The sequence below is a fragment of the Hermetia illucens genome, chromosome 5 (assembly GCF_905115235.1).
Source record: "Hermetia illucens chromosome 5, iHerIll2.2.curated.20191125, whole genome shotgun sequence".
Classification (NCBI taxonomy): domain Eukaryota; kingdom Metazoa; phylum Arthropoda; class Insecta; order Diptera; family Stratiomyidae; genus Hermetia; species Hermetia illucens.
This window is the reverse complement of record NC_051853.1, coordinates 55,498,747-55,526,412: the sequence shown is the minus strand read 5'-3', so window position 1 is coordinate 55,526,412 and position 27,666 is coordinate 55,498,747. Positions and strand designations below refer to the sequence as shown.

General features: G+C 42.7%; 3 protein-coding genes across 3 annotated transcripts; 2 read left to right on the top strand and 1 right to left on the bottom strand.

Annotated features, from left to right (window-relative positions):
* Nucleotides 1-534: 534 nt before the first annotated feature.
* Nucleotides 535-2,432, top strand: LOC119657930 (transmembrane protein 41 homolog). Its single transcript, XM_038065117.1, has 4 exons — nt 535-857; nt 921-1,062; nt 1,124-1,252; nt 1,698-2,432. Exons 1-4 carry the CDS (start codon nt 830-832, stop codon nt 2,203-2,205), a joined length of 807 nt encoding a protein of 268 aa, XP_037921045.1. The 5' UTR covers nt 535-829; the 3' UTR covers nt 2,206-2,432.
* An 8,691-nt stretch (nt 2,433-11,123) lies between these two features.
* LOC119656703 lies at nt 11,124-20,384 on the bottom strand. The gene is made up of 3 exons (XM_038063212.1): nt 19,611-20,384; nt 11,906-12,341; nt 11,124-11,812 (listed from the first exon to the last, which is right to left on the bottom strand). Exons 1-3 carry the CDS (start codon nt 20,184-20,186, stop codon nt 11,721-11,723), a joined length of 1,104 nt encoding a protein of 367 aa, XP_037919140.1. The 5' UTR covers nt 20,187-20,384; the 3' UTR covers nt 11,124-11,720.
* A 291-nt stretch (nt 20,385-20,675) lies between these two features.
* On the top strand, nt 20,676-21,680 carry LOC119656704 (eukaryotic translation initiation factor 3 subunit F-1). Its single transcript, XM_038063213.1, has one exon. It carries the CDS (start codon nt 20,762-20,764, stop codon nt 21,602-21,604), a length of 843 nt encoding a protein of 280 aa, XP_037919141.1. The 5' UTR covers nt 20,676-20,761; the 3' UTR covers nt 21,605-21,680.
* The last annotated feature ends 5,986 nt before the right edge of the window (nt 21,681-27,666 follow it).

The window sequence follows — 27,666 nt, the reverse complement described above, 5'->3', positions numbered from 1 at the left end:
ACGGTTCGAACAACTGGGGGTTTAAACCTAGATATAATTCGCACTCTTGTGATATAAACTCATTATCCCAAACAATAATCTAGCTTAAGCTCAAACTATTAGCGGCCAAATTATGGCTATAATTCGCACCTTAGCCGTGTTTTTGCGAATATATAAAGGAGTGTTTTCCACCTGTTGCGCTCCCAGGGCAGAGGTGAGGCAGCGTTTCATGAGTTGCCTCTGCTATGATCAAAACCCTTAGTCCCTGTTTTTGAAAAAATAATAGTATTTGCAATGAACAAAATGGCGATGTGTTAACGTTTTATTTGCTTTCATAAAATCAAAACAAAAAACTTAAAATATGGGACATATATCAATGGAAAAATAATGTTTATTCCAGTCTAAATTTGATGGCTATATTACATTACACATAAACATTCTGTTAATACTTAAATTCAAAGTTAGCCGCCCAATTTCAAAACCAGATTTCATCTTACAAAAGTCCAAGGGAAATTAATTTCCCTACGATGTGCAACCCTACACCGGCCGTGACATCTCTGACAATTCTCCATCGCCTGATCCCCACGGTTGTTTTCTTAATTGTCATGGCTGCGAGGGGTCTGGGTGTCTCGCACGGGGAAAAAGCCAAATTTAGTTAATTAAATGTCTAGTGATATTTCTACAAACGTTTATTTTTATCATACGGCCAACCTTTTATACAAATTCACAACGAAACATCGTCGAAAAGTGTGAATGAACGGTGTGAACTGCAGTGTGTGACCGAAGTTCCAGGTAGAATCTCGTCACTTGTTCATCGGTCGCGGGACAAAGAGTGCGCCAGAAAGAAAACATGGAAACGGAAAATCTAATCAACAATAGTAAGCGATTACATCAACAAACGAGGCAGCACACAACTTCTAATTTCCCCGAAATATTTCCAGATGTGACCAAGCACGACAAGCGTCCCATGTCGGACGACGATCGCAGAGCAACCAAGAAATCGCTCGTAATTTTACTTGCCATTTTCTTTTGCAGCTCAATTGCAATGTTTTACGTGTATCTAATGTTCCCCGAGTTGGATGAGTATGCAATTGCACAACGCAATTCACTGCCGACGAGCTAATATGGGCGTTTTCGTTTCCAGGTCGGAAAAGCAGCACCTCAAGATCCCGCTGGACATTGACGACGCCAAAATGCTAGCCAAACTCCTTGATCAGTACAAGGATATGTACTACTTCGAAGTGATGTTTGGAGTCGTGCTGCTGTATATTTTGTATCCTTTTCAAAACAAAGCGAGTCTGGCCACCAGAAATTTGTGTAATGAAAGCAAAAGTCCACGCGGGCCAAAGTCTATTCGAAGCACGTTCCGCTGTTTGTGTACCCAAACATGGAACGAGTTGGCGTCACGCTATTTTGATTAGACTTAGAGGTCACCACGCACGCGTTGATTGCTTTTACTTTCGATCGTCAGGGTCGAAGCGGGGCATGGGAAAAACTAATTTCCTTATCAAAGTTATTTTAGTATTCGCGGGGGTTTCATATCATTTATGAATTTCTTCCAACTATTAATGATAGTGATTTGAATTCAAATGAAATTCCCGAGAACGAATGACTTGAACTTGCTGGAACCGACTCAAGGCCACACATTGTTAATGTGAATGAACTCTTATACATTCCATGAACCGAACAAAGATTCTCCTTAACTGATCTTATTTTAGCTTACAAACCTTCGCCATTCCAGGATCATTATTTCTCTCCATCCTCAGTGGGTTCCTGTACGCTTTTCCTATCGCTCTCACGCTCGTCTGCTTCTGCTCCGCACTAGGCGCCACCCTCTGCTATCTTCTCTCACAACTGGTCGGACGACGGCTGGTCCGCCACTTCTTCCCGCAGCGAGCTGAAACGTGGTCACGCCAGGTGGATAAACATCGCGACAGCCTCTTCAGCTACATGATGTTCCTGCGGATAACGCCTTTCTTGCCAAATTGGTTTATCAACCTGGTCGCGCCCGTGATAGGTGTGCCGATGTTCCCGTTCGTGTTCGGCACGTTCTTTGGAGTAGCGCCGCCCTCGATCATAGCCATTCAAGCTGGGAAAACTCTGCACTCGATGACCAGTTCCAAGGACGCGTTTTCATTCAATTCCATGATCATTTTGAGTATTTGCGCGCTTCTGTCGCTGGTGCCAGCCGTGTTCAAGAATAAGTTCAAGAGCAAACTTGAATGAGACATATCCGCTGGAGGGGCCATCCTGTGCAGAAAGTATTATTTAAGTATACAATTTGGATTGTAACACTGTCGTGCTGTCACCGTTATCATTGACTAGAATTTAAGTGTCTGTAGGGCTGTTTTCGGATTGATGTTTTCGTGTCCTGAAATTGAGAGTATTTTTTGTTGTGCGAAAATGATTGTTTAATCTGTGAATAAACAAGATTTTTGGTGTTTATTATTAAATTCTAGTTTCATTTCTGCATTTTCCTGACTTCTTCACTGAGGCTGGTGCAATAACCATCAGCAACCCGCCCATAAATAATAAAACGGTGGCCAAATTCTGAGAATCGGTGATAATCCTCTATAACGTACATTGTATTCAGATCAGTTCAAATATTAGGTATCTGACGGCCATCTTGGGACATTCCTAGGAAATAGCGATTTAAAAATTCAACAATGCCAGGATTTGCTTGTCATAACATTACAAATACGCTATAACGCTTTTTTCGCAACAAGACAACCGCATCCAGGTGAGACGCTAACCAGGAGAACGAGAAAAGGTCAGAGAAGTGACGTGTAACTCTACCCGAAGTTGTAATGAAAGATTCAATTGTCGGCGACGGGCTGAGCGGACCCTATCCTTCGGACGGCGTAGCATTTCCATGTAGAACTGTCCGATAAAAGCCTTTTGACGCATGACCTGCTCATACGAGCCTCTATCGACTTTAGAGACTGGTCAATGTGCCACTGGAAGCTAACGCTTTGTTTCCGAGTTGTACTTGTAACACCACACACTGTGAATTCTGATCGTCCGTCAAAACTGTGGGTGGCAGTTTCGTGCATACTTTCCTTATACTCAACCCTTGCATCACCATGCGAAAACTTAAATTCAGTTTATCAGCCATTAATTGCACACTCAAGCGTCAGTCAGAATTCACAACTTCATGGACACCCTGCACACTTTCTTCGCTTCGGTGCGTCGGAGGTCTTCTATTAAAGTCCTCATCTGCCATCTCTTCTTAGCAATTTCTGAAGAGATTGTGCTACTCAAAAATCTAAGTATGTAACGTAACATGTTCTTCTTTTTGGTTCAACCTTTGTCCCGTTCACAAGCGAAGTCAGCTCGTCGTGATCGGTTTCGCCATTTAGTTCTATGAAATGCCTGATCTGGATGCTATCGCGAGGCTTTTAAATCCCCATCCAGCATATCAAGCTACCGTTGCTTCGCCTGCCTTTTGGTCGTTTACCATCGACTTCGATGTTCAGACCAATCCTGGCAAGTAAATTCTCGTTAGCACGAATTACATGACCATACCATCGGAAACGCCTCTCTCGCAATTTTTCCACGATCGGTGCAACCCCATAACGATCGCGGATATCCTTATTTCGGATGTGATCAAACCGTGTCACGCCACTAGTCCAACACAACATCTTCGTCTCCATTATCGCACGACATAGCATGTTAATCATAAACATTAGTTTCCATCACCCTTTTAGTATATTGCATTAAAAACTTAATTGTATAACGCTTCCCAAAAACCTCTGCATTTTCACTGTTCGGAGTTTTCGGTGCGAAGTCAAAAGTCATATTTACTCAGACCACGGTCCGGCCACCGCGACGGTTTTCCCCAAAATAATCGCTCTGTCCCTGCCTGAATAGAAAGAAATCAATCCTCATACCTTTGGAACGCATCCCGTACATTAGAACCTCGATAAATCGAGTCGTGGGCGCAAAAAAAAATATTCGACATGTGACGATTGTGGCAAATATCCTATAAAATATTAAAAACCAAATTAAACAAACAAATAATATTTGATATTTTCGAACTGAAGTATTCTAGTTTTTATTAAAACACCTTAGAATGCCCGATTTCTTCACCTCGAGCGGGAATTCCAACTGGACATCTTGGGCCTCTTGCCACACTAATGGCACCGTGCTACTCTGAAAAGCCAGCTGGTGGCAGACACGGTGTCGGGTTGGTCCTGATGACCACTGCAAGACGCGCTCTCTTGACCTGAGAGACGGTTTCTGACAGACTTCTGGTTGCAAGATTCCGGTCCGGTTAGTAACCCACCTGAGAATATCGATGAGCATTGGATAGGCATGAAAAATGCTCTTTTCTCGAGTGCTATACTGGTCGTCTGCCACGTCCAGAAGAACCGTAACAGGATCTGGTTGACTGCAAAATTGTGGATCGACTTATGAACCGCTACGAGTGTTTGCTGGCTTCACGTGCTCCAGTTTTAATTCCTTGCGAAATCGTACAAAATTCAATGTAGTGTGCGCCGTGACAAAAGGGAATTTGTAATTGCACTAGCCAGGGAAGTGGAAATGTGTATCGTATCACGAAACGGCTTGCATGTGGTGGCAAATCTTTCGATGGTCCTGTGAAGGATGTTGACAATCGACTCCTCATTCATAATGACGAACAACTGACGATGTGGAACGAACACGACATCACGGTCCTTAACCATATCACATACGATAACCATATCACATATATCTCGATTATGATAATTGAAGGAGTACTGCGTGCTCGTTTTCGTTGCAAAGATAATAGCTAACATAATCCTGGAATGCATCAAAGAACATCTCGAAACTAGAGGACAGCCCGGTTTATACCCTGCGTCCTCCTGCATTGACCGCATCAACACCCTGTGGATCAATTTTGAACTGTGCGCGGAGTTTAGATCTTTTTTTCACATACTCATCATTGATTTCGAGAAGGCTTTCGACAGCATGAACGTGAAGTATATCTTTCGTGCTCTCAGGACGCAGAGCGACATATAATGCCGCAAAATGTCGTGTGCTGAGACTCGAACCGATGTCCGAAAGGGTTACATCCTGTCATCGATATTATTTCTTTTTGTTCTCTGTGACTTTCTTCATGCTGCCTTGCTCAGACGACGTGGAGAAGTTGGTCTATGATATCTTTCCTCAAATACCTCGACTACTCTGATGACATCTGTTCGCTTTCTCACCCGGTCATAGACCTTGGCCAAAAGGATTTGGATTTAGAAAACCGATTAATATTTCAATGGGCAGCGTTACCGCGTCGGTGGCGAATATAGAACAACTGGGCGCGGGAAGCTACATGTACACCACATTTATGGAAATTGCAATTTTGCTGATTAAGTGATTTACCGGAAACAAATGAAAAAGATGCTGACGCAATATCTGCACCTTGGAATGACACTTTGTTTGGTCTAGGTATAGTTTTACATCTTGAAGTATTTTCGCGTGTTTATTCGTGTTGTTGGTATATGTAACTGACTCAAGATAAACAGCAATAAAGCCAAACTACTCAGTCTCAATCAGCACTCTCCCTGTTTATAGTAATGGACAGAGCATCGAAGGCGTCCATCAGTTTGTATATCTACTAGGCATGGTTCATGCCGAACTGGATTTCACCCGAGGCATTAATGGCGCTAAATTTGCCTTTGCTGCCTTATCTAAAATCTGGAAATGCAGTTATGTCAACAGCAAAATCAAGTTAAAATTTTTCTGAGCTAATATTCTCTGTGTTCCTATAGGAGAGTAGCACATAGAAACTGACCCTCACTACCGGGGTTGGATCTAGATTCGCATCTGGTTGCCAAAGATCCACATAAATAAAAACGAGCTCGCCCAATCCTTATACCTTCAAGACCCCAGGATTCCCATAGATGAACAGCCAACCCTCTTTGCTCCTTAGAAATGGAGAGTGCCTGGGGGCACTGGAAACGTCGGATTAGACAGTGCAGTTCGGAGTCAATGGTGAAAGTGTTCCGCTCCGTGAAACCGGGCGACGATAAATCTACAGCGCCCGAAGTGCGCTCCATCTAATCTGCTGCCGAACCATCTAAGGACTTCAAAATAAATATTACAATTTATTCTACAACACAAGAGACACTAATCGAAACAGGCTTAGAGCAAAAAGAGATTGCACACTTTTCTGTGGACCTGATTCCAACGACCTAACCGTGGTCAAATTGGTGCAGGCGAGAGCGGAGAACGTCTATATGTCCTCGGCTTACATGGCTCATGGCCGATCAGCTCCGCCAGAAGAACTGCAACATTTGACGTCCATCATTACAGCAAAGCAAAGTCAACCCGTAATAGGCTGTGACGCCAATGCAAGGCATACGTTAGGGCAGCACGGAAATCAATGAAAGAGGCTAGTTATTCACTGATTTTATTATTAACACAAATCTATCGGTGTATAACAGGGGCAGCACACCAACCTTCCATTTCCCCACCTCGGATAACTGTAACGATTGGGAAGAAGTTGTTGATATCACACTTCTAATCGACAATGGGATTGTTAGGGTGGAGAACTGGGTGTCTGACCAGAGATCCTTCTCAGATCACAGTTTTCAGCCTAGGTTTCGCTGCAGAGGTCTCCAAGCCTTTCAGAGACCCCAGAAGGATCGAATGGAGAAAGTTTAGTCTAGCTATCAAGAACAAGCTCTTCGGTGCGCAAATTCGTGAAATTGGCACGGCAGACGAATTGCAATCAAAGATCGGGGCTCTGGAAAAGGCATTTCAAACCGCCTTCAAAGTGTAATGCCCTGCTAAATACAGAAGAACAGGTTGCCACTGTGATGGAAGGAATATCTAACCAACCTCAGGCAGCTGACCAGGGAGGTTTTCAACATATACTGCCGAGAAACGATCCTGGTTGGACTCTTGTGAAACCGTTGAAAGCTCTAGCAAATCTACGAGACTCAACAAGATTCTGTACAAGGAACATAAGAGCTCATTCTCCGCTGCTGATACTATTTACCACCAAATGAAGAGTATCCAATTCCACCTTTTTCGGCTAAATGAACAAGAATTACTTCTTTCCGCCAATATAAAATATCTGGGGATAATTCTAGATCCTAAATTAAATTCGAGATTGAGCATTAAAACTGAGGGTTAAGAGGACCTGTATAGCCTTCTATGGCGGCCAAAGATGGTTCTGTAGACGTACACGATCGTCGGTCGTCCTATTGTAACGTAATGGAAGGAAGCTTAACAGGGTTCAAATGACCGCATGTGCAGGTGCTACCGAGGCTCTGCGGTTCAGCCCGACAAATGCTCTCAATATTCTCCTATATTTCCTTCCCCTAAGCCTCCACATTAAATTCGCTGTAGACTACGTGAGTCAGAATGTTGGACTATGAACCCCTATGGCCCTAGTAACATCTTAGACGAAGTATCTTGGGAACTCTGGGCATTCTACACGGACTACACCATACGCAAACCAAATTTAACGGAGAGAGTGGAAAACCAGCGGCGTGGTACAACGCTACGTTACAGTATTCTTCATCAATGGATCAAAGATGGTCTGTGGAACAGGTGCGGGAATTTTTACACACAGTGTAACCGAGTCGTCCGATCTCCCGAAATTCGCCAGTCAGTGGAAGTACTGACGATACTAGAAGCCTGTCGATGATTAGAACATGATCTGAGCTTCAAGCGTAACATAGCCAACGGGCCATTAAGACCTTGTACCCAGTGGCGACATCATCCAGCCTAGCAGAACAGTGCAGAGTGGTGCGTTCACAGTCACCCTTCTCTGGGTTCCCGATCATAGGAACAGAGAGAAATGAGCGGGTTGACGGACTGGCAAAGCGAGCCCTGCGATTGGTTGGCGGCGACTGCCAAAGGTGGAATCTACTCGCACTACTTAGAAGACGCGGACCTCAGATGGCGAAGGCTCACCACCTGCGCTAAGCCATGGAGGATTTAGCCCGCATATAACAAGACTCAATCGCGAGAGCTCTTGTACCAGACAGGTGCAAATGCTTACAAGATTACGGCGGTCTGCACGTGGCAAATCCTATAATTCGCACTGCCGAAGCTACGTAGAAGAGAGAGACCCTCAGGCACTTGCGATTGCCCAACTAAAGGCAGGCTACGAACAAAAAGTAAACCATTCTTTGAGGGCCTTAAAGAGGTCTCTATCTCTAACAGTGTGGGAGAGATGCTTTCCTTTCCTTTGGAATGACACTGAAAATCTGAGCCGGCTAGACTCTGCCCCCTTACTCTTACCGCAGCAGTCATGATTATAGGCATCAAAACCGCGTACTATGGCGCTAATTAAGCTCCTCGGAACGACCACTGATACCTAGCGCGCTTGCATTTAATTTAACTAACAGTTGTGCATACAGATAATTTGAACATTGAAAGCAAATTGTATCCGTTGTAATTTATGCTAATATTGCCATTATATTAGTCTAAAGTTAATTGAATCAATGTATTATTGGTTATTTGTAGAATATTGGTAACCGAGAATTGTGTGCGACTTCTGAATTTTGAACATTTATAGTTTTGTGAATTCGTTTGTGAATAAAAGCAATATACAAGAAACCATTCCATCCACCCAAGCCTCGACATCGTAAAGGGAGGCTTTTTCCTTACAGCCAAGGCAAAGGAGCCTCTGAGTCGCTGCCTACATACTGACCACTCTGTATGCTAGAAGTACCCTCCAAAATCTTCGAAAAGCTCATGAGGTGTAGATTCGCCGAAGAGATACATGGTGCCGGGAACTTATTCCCTAGATAGTCCGGTTTTAAAGCAGGAGAATCCACAGTGGATGTTATTATAGAAACTGGGGATGCTATTCATCGAACTGAGGCACACAATCGAGTGCTCTTTGTAATTGTTCATGTTCAAAATGTCCTCAATTGTGTAAGATGAGCAGATATGTTAACTACACTATAAAATTCCTGCCTCTTGCGAATATTGCTTCCTACTCTATGAGGCAATAAAGGGTCAGAGGAACATGGAGATCACGTCGGAAATAACGCAGGCTTCCATCCCAGGACCGGATCTCTGTAACGCTTTCTACGATAGTCTGCCAAGATTCGACAAGATTCTATTTTTCAGATCATGTTCCATGTCACACTCACTGCTGAACAGGCACAAAGCAAACTTCGCATATTGATACGACATACATATAAGCGAATCAATAACGGCGCATGGTTTCAGCCTTGCGCTGAAGAAAGCGGAAGTACTCATCTTGACTAAGAAGCGAATCCCAACCCTGCGTCCCATATGGATGATTATAGAGTCAAAACCGATGGTGAAGTACCTTGGATTGATACTCGACTCGAGCTTTTTCGAGTAAATCAAAACAGCAGCGTACGGGGGTCCTAAGGTTCAATCCATTTTGCTCTATGGCCCGGAGATTTGGACTGATGCTCGTAAGCGCCTTGTTCAAGTATAGAGACGGGAAGCCTTGGAGGTGGCGTCTTCCTACTGCGCTGTCTTAAACCTTCCTGTGCTAGTGATCGTGGAAGTGATGATCGTTGCCACCTTATCAAGAAACGCAAAAAGGTCTACAAGTGCAAGATAGGTAGTGGCTCATGAAGAACGATGACATACACTAAATTAGTGCCAATTCTCTTAGTAAAAAGATTCAAGAGCTGATATGCTGCGCGACTCATCGACAACTTAGATCCAATTGAAAGCATAGTCAGATTGATTATTTCTTTACCGAATCTTTAAGTGGGCATGAATACTTCCGTGTTACCTGTGCAAAATTGGGAATCTGAGTGAAATTATGCGGTGTTTCCAACTATCTATCTATCAATCTAGTTGCGAAGAAGAGTGAGCTCAAGCATTGGAGGGGCGAAATGGCGGGGTGTTCTTTAAGCTAACAATTTCTCCTCCTTTACATGAGGATGGACGATTCCGTAGCCTACATAACCACGAAATCTATGAGCGATACCATGACCGTCAGGTTGTGGATAAAATCCGGCTCAATAGGTTACGGTGGGCAGATTACGTGCTTCGTATGGAAGACGAAGTATATAAGGCAATATCTGTGGTAGAAAAAGAAGACGAGGCATACCCTATCAGAGATGGAGCGATGGCGTAAGCAAGGACGCCAAACAGCTTTTAGGGATATCGAATTAATGGACTCGGCGCAAAACCGGGATGTCTGGAGTTCCTTATTAAGGCAGGCCTAGACCGGATACCGGTTGTTGCGCCGTTGATGATGATGATGAACTCCCTTTCTTCCCCCCTCTTCATTTGATGAAAGGAATTCCATAACTTTCCGGTTCCTCAGGGCGGGGGAGCGGGAGCGCTAACCCCAAGTAGAAGTCGAACGTTTTTAGGCCAGTTCAGGGAAGTATTTAGTTGATAGTTCGCGACTCACCGTAGCGAGAGTCCAACACTTAGTGGGTAACCACATTCATTTATCCTATCAAAAGAAAAAATGAGAATATGAGAACAATAGGAGATAAAACATAATGAAAAACCTTGTAAACAGAAAACAAAATTCTAAGCTGGGAAATTAAAACCACTTATTCTAAATTCAGAGCGGCACATGTAAATAAATTATTTGCGCTTATTTCTAAGCTCTTCTAACTTCTGCGAGTTCTAATTTTCCTGCAGCTGCTGTACCTATCCATTATCTTCCACTTGAGTTTGGAGCCTGTTATTATTGCTTTAATTTCTATTTTTCCTTATTTGTTTTTCCTTCTCTTCCTTTTGTTTCTTCTTTTTTTACCTCTAAACGACCAACCTTGTCATCGTCGTTTACTTTCTTAACTGAGTAAAAATCAATAATGAACCCGTAACTAAATTCTTTGATTTGAGGATCCTTCTTTCCTACCCCCCTAACTCCCCGACAATCTCGCATATATGGAGGTTACTCCACACTTCATGAGCGGGAAATACCGAGGGAAATGGAGAACCGCATTGGCTACTCCTCATCGATACCAGAAGCAGTATCGAATGAGAATATGATCCATCGTAAATGTTCACTTCTCAATCGCACACGGTAGAACCGATATTTTTTTCCAATTTTCGTTCGCGTTCTAAACCGATCGAGAAGAGCAATTAGGACAGTGGATGGTGCAAATTTTCTTTGCAGCACCACCAACTGAGTTCAGCTTATCCATCCAATATAAAATGATTAGGTGCATAACTCGTCAAACCAAGAAAAATCCTAGACAAGCTTTAAAAACTCAATAGCATTTCATTTATTGGCATGATTTTGATTATTTTCAACAATATTTTAATTTGAGCGATCCATTTTCACTTGCTTAAACCATAAAAATAACACGGAATATGGAGATATTATCTTGATAATAACATAAACTTATATGTACACCTAATAAATAATTGAAGCTTTCACTTTCCTTGTTAACTTTATTGACGTTACGGTTTCCGTACAGTCAAACAATATCATAAGATTAGGGTTTAGGATTCATGCATTCAGATATTTACCAGTAATAAAGCAACATCGTCCATCATATAAAACTCTGCTTTCTCCTCTCTCAAATTCCATTCATTCTACTCTAGAGGAAATGGCCAAAAAATCATATTACAGTTCCATCTCATTTTTTGGTAAGGGTTCGTTACATTATTACTTAAAATCAAACGTAAAAGAGTTAAATGCATTATATACGTTTTTGGCTTAAATCAAATCTTCAAATGGTGTTACTTTTAGTTGTCACTCCCACAACCTTTGTCGGGCGCTAGTTACGTCGTTTCTCCCTTGATTAAAATTCTCGTTTTATGACTAGAACCGTTAAAAGAGACTTCGCTCACTAACAATAGGATCCGATTAGGCTGATTGACATTGAGTTGGTCAATTGATCTGGCAAAGATATCGGCTTCCAATACCACCAGTTGTAGCTCACTGGGAACAGAGGAGGAGAGACATTTAGACATTTTTAAAATCAGAAGTGTAATTCTAATGGTAAACGTCTAGTGGCAGCATCTAAAAACTTACGAACAAATGACTGGGGCAAACGAACAGAAATCGTTCGGCATATGTGCCGGCATTCCACGGCTGGACGTAATATTATTGTACGCGTTCCTAACGCCTGTTGTATATACATATTTTCACATTCAGCATCCGGAAGTGGATACACTGGTGCATCCTTGGTATCTATTGACAAAAATCGTTCCAATGCAAGCCCAGTTGCTGGAAGACGACTGGGTCGGACGAACATCTGTCTTAATTGGCGTGCAGGCGGCATGCGATTACATCGCCATAAATTATGGCTTGGAATCTGGTGAGTTCGATTGAAATCCTGGAACATTTCATCCAGATTGGTGACATCACGATTTGTTGACTTGACACGATAGGCATCTCTACGGAAAACATCTTTATTGGCTTTATAGACTTCAAAGAGGTCCGACATAAAAACGGGCTCTTGGTTTATCTGAAATAATAAATGATATCATTCGATATTCGTACGAAAAGTAAGTAGTTTCGTTAGTTGTCTACACAAATTAGAAGTAACACTCGATTTCTAAGCCCTTGAGCCTAATTTAAACAATACACAGCATAAAGCTAAAAGTGGAGGACATGAAAACTCTTATTTTTAACATATTGTACAGGGTGCGGCAGCATAACTTCCTTTTTTAAAATGCGCGCCACTCAGTTAGTTGATGTCATAGCGGAGCGCTAGTGGTCTCGTTCAAGAGGGGATACAGTAAAGTTTTGTATCGACACGGTTCAGTCGCCACCATGCGCTGGAATAGTGAGGAGCGTGCCTTTGCCGTTGAGGTTTACTTTTCAAGCGGATGTTCGGTTATTGCAACACAGCGTGCATTTCGGAATCGCTTTAATTTAGCCCCGTTGGCTCCCGTCCCAGACCGCATATCAATTGTTACATGGGTCACTACATTCAGACAAACTGCAAGTACGACAAAAGGAAGAACTGGAGTCCCTCGGCCCGTTAGATCACCTGAGAACATTGAAGCAGTGAGAGCGTCAATGTTGCGATCGCCACGGCGTTCTGCGCGCAAACACGCATCTGCCCTTGGACTATCCGGTCGTTCTGTGAGAAGAATTCTTCGTGGTGATCTTCATTTTCATCCCTATAAGATGGCGATAATGCAGGAACTTTCAGAAGGTGACTTCAATTCTCGGATGAACGCGTGTGAGCTTCTTCTTGATGTCGTTCCCGTTTAGCGATGAAGCCCATTTTCATTTGTGTGGGTCGGTTAACAAACAAAACATGCGCTACTGGGCTGACACCAATTATTGGTTTTTTGAGGAAAATGAGGTTACAGTGGCAGTGAATTCGGACCGGTATGTAAACATGCTACAGAATTTTTTTTTCCCACGGCTAGAAAATTTGGATTAGGGGGACACTTGGTTCTAACAAGACGGTGCAACAGCACACACTTCAAGAGCATCGTTGGCTGTTTTGAGGGAACACTTCCCAGAGCGCCTTATCTCAATTAGGGGCGATTTGGAATGGCCGGCATGCTCTCCCGATCTGTCCCCTTGTGATTTTTTTCTATGGGGTTTTTTGAAATCCCGTGTTTATGTGAACCGTCCAAGAACCCTACAAGATTTGAACACCAACAACCAAGAAGAAATTACCAACATAACACCTGCTCTTGTTAGCATAGCAGGTGTCATGACAAACGTCAGAAATCGGTTTACGCAATGTATGGAGAATGGGGGACGTCACCTAACAGATTTGATCTTCAAAACAATGTAAATAAAAACTTTAGACATGTACCTACATTATAAAAAATAAAATATTTTCCGATGCATACAATAGTTTTTATTGAGTTTTGAAAAAAGGAAGTTATGCTGCCGCACCCTGTATAAATGCCTCTAAGTAGGAGGACAACATTTCATTCAGGCTCACGCTTGAGTGCTGTAGGTTTCTAGCAACGCCCTTTTCACAACTGCTCCGCACAATATGGTTCTAAGGTGACGTCTACAGGTATCTGGCCTGGATCCTGGCTTCGTAATCTGAAGATGCGTCCCGTCATAATGTCTTCATAAATGCGTTGGCACAACAGAACAGATAAAACAATATTGCGAGGCAGCCTCAGCTGCGTTGAACCAACTTCATTTGCAAGATTTTGTGTAAAACAGACCATTTTAAGGGAGCGACCTACTTTTTAAAAAAGTATGACCAATAACGGTAAAATTTACAGGCATTCCGAAATTATTTAAAATTCAACCCCAATAATTCAATATTGGAGATCAACCAGACATTCACGGCATCGGATTCCCAGCATTTCTGTACGAGTGGAATCTGCGAAAACGATGCTTAACACTGCGGGGAGACCGTCGAGCCCAATGACTTTACTCCGTTTGAGTGTATGGCCGAAATAACTTCTCTTCTATTTGGAAACCCAGTCCGGAAAGCTCAGTGGTACAGCGCTGGGCTGTCGTAGCGGTTCAAATCTCAATGACGGCGGGGAGATTATTTATCGTGAGTGAATATCGGACACAATCGACTCAGCTCTGAATGAGTACTTGGGTCAAATCAGGGTAATAATTTCAGCCGAGCATTATGCTGACCGCACTGGCTCCTACAGCGTACTATAGTGTATCATTACAGTCTTGAATGACAAATGACAAACGACGAGGCGGTAGAAGGAAACCACAGATTTCCCACTATTACCATTATGATCGCCAACCCCGTATTTCCCACCCACCACTTTGGCATTCAGATAACTCTTCATGATCACAAGATCCCCTTTAAGAAACCTCTCCCGAAGTGCGGTAGTTGCTCATAGAAAACATCTTTCTCCACTATATCAGAAGCCTCCGTTGGTACATAGCACAGTACACATGTGATGCTCCCTAACCTGAACCTGAATCTTGTAATCAGAAACCGGCTCCCGAGTAGAGTTCGCTTTGAGGTAGCCGTCAGAAACAATCTAACACCGGATTCCCGTCTTCTTCCACTGGACTTTCAAGAATAGAATAGCACCATTGACACAAGAGATCTTGTCTAGCTTATATCGCTGGAATTCTCGCTTGAGTTGTAGAAAACTGACATTTTGTGGAACCTCGATGCTGTTACGATTAAGCAGTTGGGTGGCAACCAAGTCCGCATCGAGCTGCTGCAATCTTTGTCAATGGAGAGACTTCCGGAGAACACAGGTCATCCTGGCATTTTCGGATTCGGGGTCTGTGGACACGTTCTCCGCCACGGCAAACGAAATCTCGTTAATTAAATCTTTACTCTTATTGCAAATTATAAAAAAAATACTTTGCAAATTAGCGTAGATCCTTTATTTGGATCCTGTCACAATATTGCTAAAAATTATACTAGTCTAGCAGATCTACGTCTGATGACAAAACTCAAGTAACAGAACTCGCGCCCTTTTCGTATTCAATGTATTTATGCTTTCCGTTTAGCTTATGCCTACCTAACTGGCATGCTTAACTTATATTTCTTTATTATTCTTTTGCTTTGAAACTCTTTTCTCGTTTGGTCATTTATGATCAGTATGATATGTGCGGTCTTGGGTGTGGTCCGTATCCCATATGTTGATATTTTCATTGGTGTTTCTTTATGAGTCCTTAACTCGTGCGACCCATGTTTGGCGAGATGTCTCGTGGTACGTCAAACTAGGTGGCTCAACGGCAGCAGACGGTGGCAACGCTAACAGCCACCGTTTCTAAATTGGCAGTAGCAGTCAGTGCCTTGCTTTCAGAGGATAGGGCTAGATCGCGGTCTAAATCCGCCTCCGGAAAAGGGCCATCGGATAGTAGATCGTCAGAACTCTAGGCAAGTAGGTTCGCCGAAAATACTCCGAATATACTCCTACTTTCGAAGTTTTTTTCGAAGTCATGGCCGACTTTTCTCCAAAATCTATTGAAACGAAATTTGGTGAATATATGGAAACTGTGAGATGCCACGGATATAGTGAGTGGCATAAAAAGGGTCTTTACAAGCAAAGGTGATATGCAAACAATTTTTTTCACCAAATGAAATGTCTCAATTAGTACTTTCACGAAGAAATAGTTTTGACATAAATTGCAAAATAGGGAGGTAAGGAGTCAAAACGTGTAAACTTAAAGTGAGACTCATTTTCGGAAACTGCCCAACCCGAAAGTCTGTGTGATACGCCTACATGAAATGTAGTCTCAAAATACATCCCATTCTAATATCCTCAAATAAAATTAACAATGGATCAGAAAATCCTCCTTTAGTTCACTTTAGGAATATCAAAATGTAGCACCAAAGAGGATAGTATCCCGCATAATATTAGAGAATGTCTTCAAAATCCTGTCATTAGTAGCAGAGTTATAGCAGTTTAAATTTATCAATTTTAGGCGAATTTATTACGAATGTGATGCTTAACCATATAAATGTGATGTTTAATGGGAATAGTTGATGCACATGTAGTACTGAAGACCTTTCCACCAAATTTGGTATCAATCGCTATAACCGTCTCCGAGAAAAATACATGTGACGGACAGACAGACAAACAGACAGTAAACCGATTTTAATAAGGTTTTGTTTTACACAAAACCTTAAAAATGGTGCATTTGAGTCCACGAGCCGGCCCCGCTACTGAACATGACGTAATCCACAGAAGAGGAAGCCAATTAATAGCAGACACGTTCTCACGACTTAGGAACCGGTGTCTAAGAGGATCTGTATTGCGGGATTTGACTACGCTCCAAAGGAGATTTTCGATACAGAGGAAGAGGAGCCTTTCTTCAATTATATAGCATATACGTATACACACACACATGACAGTCTCTAGTGATTAATACGTTATCCTGCATGGTAGCCGTTTTTGCGGCACCTGATCGTGACTCATCAAAAACCGATGTGCGATCACGTTGAAACTCGGTCAAAACAAAAGTACAAGTCTGATTCAGCGATAGTGAATTTCTCTTGCGATAGTGGCGCCATTAAGCGATGAGGCTAAGTTTTTATCGAACGGGCCTCACACACCTCCTAGAATGCTATAAATTTACGTGAAATGCAATACTTTGGCTTTTAATAACTTCGTTAATAATAATTGCATTCTGTCCGAACTTTCCAGAGTTATGTCCTCTATTATCGATATATTATAAACGTATGTCAAATTTTGCACTTCTAGGATAAACTTTAAGGGGGCTTTCAGGTAAATTTCCAAAAAATTATAATATTACCATAGTATACACTATTGTTAACTTTATTTGTGGAGATATCGGAACCGGATATTTTGAAGCTTAGATTATGTAGAGATGCATCACTTCGATATTTGGCGGATTTTTCGGTTGTATAGGTTCTGAGAACGAGACCTGTTTCACTTTCACAGCATCTATTCACTTAATTAAAGGATCACCAACATCATGCGCTCCGGTGATATCATAAAGTTTTTGGAAAGGCGCACAGTCAAACGCCCCTTCAATGTTCACTAACACCCCCATCGCGTTCGCACCCTTCAGAGTTGCGTCCTCTATCTTTGAAACCAAAGAATGAAGAGTAGACTCACAGGACTTAACACGCTGGTAAGCATGTAAGTTTTCATTAAGGGGGTCATCCCGTGTGAAGGCCGTCTTTTCTTTGCTTTTTTTAGAAATTTTTTGTGAAGAACTGGATAAAGATACAAATTCGAATTTTTCACCATATTTTTATTAATATCTTGAGCATCCCCAATAATTCTTCCACCTCGACAGCATAGTTCATTAACGAAATGCAGAGCAATTTATACACCAATCTCCAAAAAAGGTGTTTTTCTGCTGCCACGCTAGATGGCGCTGCGACCATCTTAAAGAAAAAATGTAAACAGTATTTTAACGTGCAGACTTAACTACAGTCCACAAACTACGATTATTAAAAAATATTTAAAGCTAAATTTTTGGTGCCGTGTTTAACTTTTTTTTATGAATATCGGTATTTTTTCAAGACTTCTTTAATGAATAAAAAAAAAACTACCGAATGAATTGCAATTATTCTACGGTAGCAATATATTCTGAATAAGTCGTGAAAATTTCAAAAAATTTCGTTGGATAGATTTTAGGCTACGGTGGCAGCAGATTTTCAATATGCACGTTCGAGAAAAACCCATTTAAAAAGTAAAATGTGATTTTGGCTTCAATTCTTGTCCGTTTAGCGAAGTCATTGAAACGCAATTCGGACCGATAAATACGAGCTTTATTACGGCAATTGTGCTTAACACTATAATTTCCGAACGTCTCTGAATATCAAAAAATCACTTTGCCCATATATTCTGCACTATATCTAGATACAATTGATGCAAAAAAAATCGATTCCTCGGATCCGACACACGGGATGACCCCCTTAAATGGGGGCGATTTAAATGCCTTCCCACGAATGTGACGCTCAACTAGTCTTTCCCAACTTTTCAGCAAGAATGAAGTTAAGTTTAGAATAATCATCTTTCCCAATCATCGGTATGAAGACTGTCTGACCAACGATTAATTAATTGAAATAATAAAAACTTGTTGTTTCTTTTTCGTTGGTGTGGATATTTATTCTTGCAAATACCGATATTTCGGAAACCACTTGTTCCCTTCATCAGTGGTAACAACTTGTGTGGATATTTATTCTTGCAAATACCGATATTTCGGGAACCACTTGTTCCCTTCTTCAGTGCTGACATCAACACACCAACGAAAAAGAAACAACAAGTTTTTATTATTTCAATATCTGACCCTTCTGCCATGCACATGGCCCGAAACAAGACATGCTAGAAAAAGATTCCTTAGCAATCGCTCTAAATACTCCATAGCTTCCTTTAGCATTGCTGGATAGGTGCCATCCATGCTAGGTGCTTTGAAGTGTTCAAAGGATAGTACCAGTAGCAGGGTTCCAATTCAAATTGCAACACTTCCGTACTGAAGAGGGTAGCAAGAACCGTCAACTCTCCCACTGCCATTTCTTTCATCCGTTCTCCCGGAGGGTGTAATGTCACATTTGTGATCGAATTTTGACGCTTTATTTAACATACTTAGAATTATCCGATTTGAGTCAAATATGCGCCGGTTTGTTCGCAAACTTGTTGTCATTTAGAAGGCAACTCCATTATCCCCCCCTTGTAAAACCCCCCCTCCTTATATGCAAAAAACTCAGATAGCCAATTTTCGCAAGCCTCTTTTGAGGCGAACTTAGTAGCACCAAGAGCGTTTTGCATGGACCGAAAGAGATGGTAATCACTTGGTGCCAGGTCCGGACTATACGGTGGGCGCGATAGGGCATCCCATCCGAGCTCCGGTAGCTTCTGGCGGGTCATCAAAAATGTGGGAGGCCGAGCGTTGTCCTGGTGGAACAGAACACCCTTCCTATTGACCAATCCTGGCCGCATCTGGTCAATCGCCTGCTTCAAACGGTCGAGTTGGTCAGAGTAGAATCCCGAATTGAGGGTCTGGCCATAGTTGAGCAGCTCATAGTGGATGACTCCTCTCCAATCCCACTAAACACACAGCAAAACCTTCCTGGCCGTCAATCCGGGCTTGACGATGGTTTGGGCCGGCTCGCCGCGCTTCGACCACGATCTTTTCGCTTGAGATTTTCGTACGTGATCCACTTTTCATATATATATTGGGAAGAAATCGGCAAGAAATGTCGTTAATGTCTACTTTCTTTTGCAAGTTACCAACAACATGCACCAAAGATGAGTCCTGTGTTAGGTGCATACAAACGAAAGTTATTAAATTTCTGATTAGATTATTAACGTGAGAAGACCATGTTCCCGATATTGCTCACCTTAAATATAAAAGGCACCAAATTGCTGGTTTGCTTAACGTGCGTAAAGTCCAACACATTCATCACATCCGCGCACGGTTCGCAGCTCAAGTCATCCACTTTGAAGAAAGGATTCATGATTAAACACGACTCGTCGTACAATTCCGTGAGTCCCGGGAATTTGCTTATCACCGGCAAAGTCATCTTGCGCCACAGTTTCATGCCGGGATAGATCAAAGTTTGGATGTTGCGCAAGACAATCGTCGACGCTTCATGTTTGTATGATATGAAGAGCAACGCAATGAAGAGGTACAGCATCCACAGGAGAATCTTCTGCTTCCGGTCCATAATTTGTTTAACCAATTCAGCTCCATTTCCGCCCACCCATTGGTAGTTGCTGTACAAACTTGTGAAGGTGCCAATGTTACGACCGAACGCAAAATACTGCGTATAAATGTAATCATCGAATTGCCGCGAGCTTATTTGCCAGTTGTGTTCGGCAATTCTTTTGAGTACACGCAAATTCTCCAGATACTTCGCTATCACTTGCGGCCGTGAGAGATCCGCATAATTTATATCCAATCCGGTGTCTTCCATTTTTCGGTGATGCAAACAATTACTCCGGTTCTACCATTGCAGTTTCTCGACAATTGGAGCACACAAACACAATCAATGCAAAGAAAAAGCAAATTCCGACCGATCACGCCCAGAATCCGAGAAAACAACAAAATCGAGTGACAATAAATTGATAAATCAAAAGAATGTCTCGTAGTTACACATAAGACGGCAATTTGACAGTTGGACTGGCCGAAAACAATTTGGTATAAACAATTGTTGTAATAGAGCCGCGGTTGGGACTCCGGTCAGCTGGGCGGGCGTTTCGCTGCAAAATGCTTTTATCTCTATTTCAACTTTCCAACTCATTCCGATTCTTTAATGTTTAATCTCCACCATGTTGTCATTTCTTTTCTAGGGCATAAATTGCTTTATAATTTGATTTCTTACCGGTCAAAATTTAGTACTAGTCTCGTGCCACAGCGCCACCAGCAGCAATTACGACAACTCATCCTTGTCGAACTGGCATCATCAGTTTGACACTTTCTTCTTTGAAATCTGTCACTTAATTGAGGATCTTGCGGCGTGTGTCTTGCAGAAGATTCGTGTCGCCCAAAATGTCGAACTTAAATTTAACCGTGCGCGTTCACCCCGTCGTCCTATTTCAAATAGTGGACGCCTTTGAACGTCGCAACGCAGACTCGCATCGTGTGATTGGTACTTTGCTCGGAACCGTGGACAAGGGCGTCATTGAGGTTACAAACTGTTTCTGTGTACCACACAAGGAACATGACGACCAAGTAGAAGCCGAACTCAGCTACGCCTTGGATTTGTACGACCTGAACAAGCGAGTGAACCCGAACGAGAGCATCGTTGGCTGGTGGGCTACAGGCAATGAAGTGACCAACCACAGTTCCGTCATCCACGAATACTACGCCCGCGAATGCAACAATCCCATCCATTTGACTGTGGACACGTCGCTGCAAGGCGCCCGGATGGGACTCAAGGCTTACTTGTGCGTCCAACTTGGAGTGCCCGGTGGCAAGATGGGCTGCATGTTCACCCCAATCAATGTCGAAGTGACTTGCTACGAACCGGAGGTTGTCGGACTGCAACTGTGCCAAAAGACCGTTGGCGTCTCGAACCCCAACCGGCCGAAAACAGTTTCCCCCATGTTGGACTTGGCACAAATTTCCGAAGCCTCTGTGAAGTTACAAGGACTCCTCGAGCAGATGCTGGCATACGTTGAGGATGTCTTGGCCGAACGACAGCAACCAGATAACGCCGTGGGACGCGCTATCCTCGATTTGATTCACTCAGTACCGAACATGTCGCCGGAACAATTCAACCAAATGTTCAACTCGAACATTAAGGACCTTTTGATGGTTGTAACTCTGTCACAACTGATCAAAACGCAGCTGCAACTGAACGAGAAACTCACATTCTTGTCGACAAACTAAGTAAATGGAATGGTGATCGATTATTTTGCTGTAAATCTATTGTAATTTTTTGAATAAACTTGTTCGACATGGAATCCATTTTTGTAATTTCTTTTCCCTAAATAATGCGAAATTTAGCGGTTGACCCCATGGATTTGTGAAGATATCTTGATATTAATTATCCAGGGTAAACTGCGTTTAGACCTCTCCCAGAACTGACTCTACACGATGAACAGTTAAGTCCTTGAGGGTTTTACGTGAGCACCTGTCTGGAAGACTTAATTCCACGGTCTTCTTAAGACACGAATTGATTTTGTGACCACAATCAGAGCCCGCTGAGACAAGCAACAACGGTACCAGTGTATACCAAGTGCATGGCTTAGCATTCATACTGGTGGATGCAAGACCTACCTAAATCTCTACCGAACTAAGGAGTACGGCACCCGTGTTGAAACGCAACACCACGCCAAGGTCCGAAGGTCTCTTCTCGCTTGAGCATAACCACAACCCAAATGAAACTCCCACTGGAGGGTCTACCGCAAACAACCGAGCTGTACTCACATACAACTGGATTTCACCCGAAGTATGAGAGTGCAGGGGCTTTCCCGGTTCCCATGGTACCAGTACACACCTAGTAAGGTTTCGTGACTAATTTGTCACTTCAGATGAGTCCCCGTGCAGACTCGGGTCTGATCGCCCTGATTAGGCCTCTAGAGCATTCGCCTACTGCATCACGGTCGGCAAGCTAAAGTGAGTACAGCGTTTCCCGATGTCACCACTATGGAGGTTCTCCTCGGCCACTTGGTTTTGGTTTGGCCGACAGGGTTGCCGCCACGTCTTCCTCACCGCCACCTCTAAGCACCTCTACACGATGAAGATGGAATCCACTTAGTAGCATTGAGAATTATATTCCTGAAGAAAGCCGAGGTATTCCATTGGCTCAACTTGGACCCAGTTTGAGTCGAAGTCCACCAATTTGATATCTCTAGAAGCTGTCTGGCGTCCTGACCTACGCCATCGCCTCGTTTTCTTTTCCTACCATAGATATTCTCATGTAGGAGGCGAAAAATTCCTCGGAGTATTCTTTTCTTGACCGCGGCTAAGAATTCGCAATTTTTCTTGCTAAGAACCCAGGTCTCCGCGGAATATAGAAGGACTGGCAAGATTATTGCCTTGTATAGTGAAAATGTTGACCCTAGGACGAGACATTTCGAGCAAAACAGGTTTTGAAAGCTGTAAAAATATGGTTTCCGACCATCCTACAGTGCAGTAGTTGTTCCTCCTCTTTTGCCCCGTTGAGAAGGGGGATCGTTTCATTTGGTATGTTGCCCCATTCTGTTCGATCATACTATCTGGATGGAGTCGAGGGGCTTACAAATTACCATTTAGCTTGTCAACCCAATGTTGTTGCGGCAGCCTTTTCTTCGCTTCCTATCGACTTCGATGTTCAGACCAATATTGGCAGATAAGTTCTCGTCAACGTAAGTTACATATCCATACCATCAAAGATGCATCTCTCGGAAGTTTTCCATCATCGGCGCAACCCCATATAGATCGCCGATTTCTTCATTTAGGATGTGATCATGGCGTACTACGCGATTGGTTCAATGCAACATCTTTGTCTCCATACGGCGTCAATCACAAAGAACGCCACTTAATCCAAGTTGCGAAGATGCGTGAAGTCATTTCATAAAGCGGTTCGTCATTGACTGATAGCGTTGGTCCGAGATATTTAAATCGCTCAGGTCGCTGCCACTAACAGTGAGGTAAGGAAAAATACAACAATTTTTTTATTGGCCAAATGCTTCCTTAACTATTAATTATATCCAAAAGTAATTTTGTGAAGAAAAAATGTTTAAATAGTGAAAAAAAATTTGTTAACCAAGTCTTGGTGTCGATTTGTAACGAATTTCGTCATTTAACTCTAGAGTTTATTTGATGGCTAATAATATGTTATGGATTATCGGTCTTTAAAATTCTTTTGAAATCGGTGCCTACATTCTCTAGTACTTGAATGTTCAGCTGATGCCAAAACGTCTGCACGAAAACGCAAACTTGTTTTACAATCGAACCTGGTTAATTTGAATTTGAAGGGATCTGTGAAAAATGTCAGACCTTTATTAGGTTCATTATATTCTACCCGGAGATGGCTTATTCAACGGCCTCTCGCCTACGGCTTTCATGAATCTGAGAACATTCTGCATATACAGAGAATGTGCAGACTCTTCGTTGAAGCAAACCTCACCAGGATATCCTCGTCTGAAGTCTGAGGAGACCGGGCAGCTGCATACGAAGTGCAGAGCCATCTTTTCCCCCTTCTCACACTGGCTGCATATAACTGAGACCACTATTCCATTTTTTTCCATATGGTGGTTTAAGGAGCAACGTCCCATTGGGTTTTTTCACAAAGATTTTCGTCTGCCGGCTGAAGTTCAAATTTCTCCATTCGGTTACGTGGATCTTTGCAATTCCTCCTTCAGAGTGGACTTGACAATAGAGGATGCCAAAAGCTGGTTGCGGCCCCACCTTAGCTAGCCAGACCATTAGCCTCCTCATCACCAGCGATGTTTAAGTTCCTTGTCACCCACATCAGGAATGTTTGGTTCAGTCGGCCAAGTTTCAGCAGCACCTGATGACAGCTCCACACCAACTGGCGTTACTGTTTAGTGCTGATAATGCTGCCCGACTGCCAGAACAGATTCGAATGGTGCGGCCCCTCCATTTTTGTCGTATATATTGTTCTGCTGCCAAATAAATGAGATATATCTTAGCCTCGACTATTGCCGCCAGTTCCATAATCGGATTACCAGATAACACCCTCCGCTCGATCCGTCTTCCATGGCTGACCCTTCGGTGAAGATTGTTAAATTTATAAACCGAAAAGACTCGTAGCCATTTATCGACCATTCTTCTCTTTTAGTGATTAAGACGGAGTATGTCTTTTCAAAGACGAGTCCGGAAACCATATGATCGGTGGACATCATTATGGATGTATGCATCTAATCAATCCATTTTAGTGAAAGTCCCCAAGTCTTACTTATGCAGTCCTGCAGAACCAAAGCAATTTGCAGGATTTTTGGTATTCTTCCTGGATATTGTGCTTCCATGTTAACTTGGAGTCGAAATGCACTCCTAAATGTTTGACTGTTTGTTTCGGCTGAATTTCCGCCCCTGCTAAGGTGGGTAGTATGTAGCTGTGGGTTACATGAAGTATTGCATTCAAGTGATCACATACTGTGCCCGCAAAATTTGCCGATAATTATTAAGGCTAGATCGTCCGCAAATGCTTGTTCAAAGAGCTTTGTATCCTCCAGGAGCCATAGCAAAGTGTCCATAACAAGAAGCCATAACAGAGGAGAGAATAATCCTCAATAGACTTCTGTCCAACCGAGAAGTGGATTTTTCTCTACTCTAACATGTGAAAGGTCCAATTGATTAACAGTGAATCGATTCCCTGCTGTCTTCATCATCATCATCAACCGTGCAACAACTGGTATCCGGTCTAGGCCTGCGTTAATAAGGAACTCCAGATATCCCGGTTTTGCACCGAGGTCCACCAATTCGATATCCCTAAAAGATGTGTGGCGTCCTGACCTACGCCATCGCTTCATCTTAGGCAGGGTCTGCCTCGTCTTCTTTTTCTATCATAGATATTGCCCTTATAGACTTTCCGGGTGGGATCATCCTCATCCATACGGATTAAGTGACCCACCCACCGTAACCTATTGAGCCGGATTTTATCCACAACCGGACGGTCATGGTATCACTCATAGACTTCGTCGTTATGTAGGCTACGGAATCGTCCACCCTCATGTAGGGGGCCAAACATTCTTCGGAGGGTTCTTCTCTCGAACGCGGCCAAGTGTTCGCAATCCTTTTTGCTAAGAACCCAAGTCTCCGAGGAATACATGAGAACTGGCAAGATCATTGTCTTGTACAGTAAGAGCTTTGACCGTATGGTGAGATGTTTCGAGCGGAACAGTTTTTGTAAGCTGAAATAGGCTCTGTTGGCTGACGACAACCGAGCGCGGATTTTATCATCTAAGTTTTTTTCGGTTGTGATTTTCGACCCTAGATAGGAGAAACTATCAACTATCAATCAATGGTTGGCTTTTGGTGCTGACGTTGCCACCATATACTTTGTCTTGCCTTCATTGATGTGCAGCCCAAGATCTCGCAGTTTGTACGTCTCGGGTGGTTCTTCCCATGATGTCGATATCGTCAGCATAGGCCAGTAGTTGGGTGGATTTAAAGACGATCGTACCTCTTGCATTTACCTCATCATCACGGATCACTTTCTCGAGGGCCAGGTTAAACATGACGCATGATAGGGCATCCCCTTGTCTTAGGCCGTTATTGATGTCAAATGGTCTTGAGAGTTGTCCCGCTGCTTTTATCTGACTTCGCACATTGATCAGAGTCAGCCTAGTCAGTCTTATCAATTTCGTCGGAATACTGAATTCTCTCATGGCCGTGTACAGTTTTACCCTGGCTATGAGACAGATAATGCCTCGTTGCCAATCGTTAGGCATCGATTAGCTGTCCCATATCTTAAGCACAAGTTTATGAACCACTTGGGGTAACTGGTCGCCTACATATTTAACTAATTCGGCTGTAATTCCATCGGCTCCTGGCGACTTTTGATTTTTAAGCCGATGAATTGCACGGACTGTTTCTCCTATACTTGGTGGTGGCAGTATTTGTCCGTCGTTTTTAGTTGGCGGGACCTCCGAGGCACCGAGGTGTATAAGGCCCCCCTGTGCGGTTGGTCTCTGTACTTTTCTAGTTCACAGACTTGTTGGTTCTCAGGCAACTGCATGAGGCGATCATTTCACTTTTGGACAAATTTTTCGAGACGCTAGGAAAGCGTCCTCTACATAGAGCATTTGAAATCTGCTTGAAATATTCTCGCCATCTGTCCTATCGGCAAGCAAAGTATCGTTCTTCTCATTAGCACAATAGAAATATTTGATATCCTGCATGCACCGATGTCGATGCCGTCCGCCGTCCCGACCACTTTCATTACAAGGTCCAAACACTCTTCCCTCATAAAATCGCTCGATCTTTATAATGGAATCACGGAAACCCTCAGAGCCGACACCAGATTGAGTATGTAAACTATAAGTCGCATTCGTTATCTATGTTGCAGCTTTTGGTACTCACCCCCCCCCCCTCAAGTTTCTTGTAGAGCGCAAATATTAATCCGCCTATTCTAAAGGGTTCTTTCGAGTTCCTTCGTCCGAGTACCCTATGTGGGCTCCACTCTGGTTGAAGAAGAGAGAGGGAATAGTGACTAGTCCAAATGTCCATCAAAGACACATCCCAATCGGGGGACGGAGAGGCAGATAAACGAATATGAGGGGCTGGAATCTGAAATCATCGCTGCGAAGTATACATGGCGAAAGCATTGATCAGAAAAGTGAAAATTGGGTAAATGAAACAAACAACATTTTTATTAAATTACATAAATTTATTATAATATCGATTTTCCCTTCATCTTCGTTTCCTTTTAAAATAGAGGTTCATATTTGATGTTTATAAATGCATCACAATTAAATTCTAAATTATTTCTTTCCTTCTCCTGTTCTCCTGACTCTAGTCAACTCGAATGCACTGATCTCAAGTTGACGTGCAGGATCAGTGGGGGTTTCCCTAATTGAGAACCGACAATAAGTTGGAAAATGCGTTGCTGATTACTTGCGCATTTCATTCAATTTTTAGGGAGAAAAGAATCGTTTAAACGGAGGAAGCAGAAAAGCAAGCAATATCATATATTTAAGCCAATTTTACTTCTAACAGGAATTTTCTGCGCAAAATAGACGCATACAAACGTTTCAATGAAAAAGCGAAAAAGTTGAGAAGGGAGTGTAACATTTAACAGCTTTTTATAAAAAAGAAGAGTTTGTAGTTTCGTACATGAAAGATCGGATGAATATAATAAATTAATCTAGGAGCTATATTTGTGTAAACACATATAAATAATATATAATAAACTATATGTAAATAAGTGTGACATTATAAAGTGATGAATGCATATGAGGTAGGACTCACATGAGCTTTATCATAAGAGGTTGGTGCGAAAA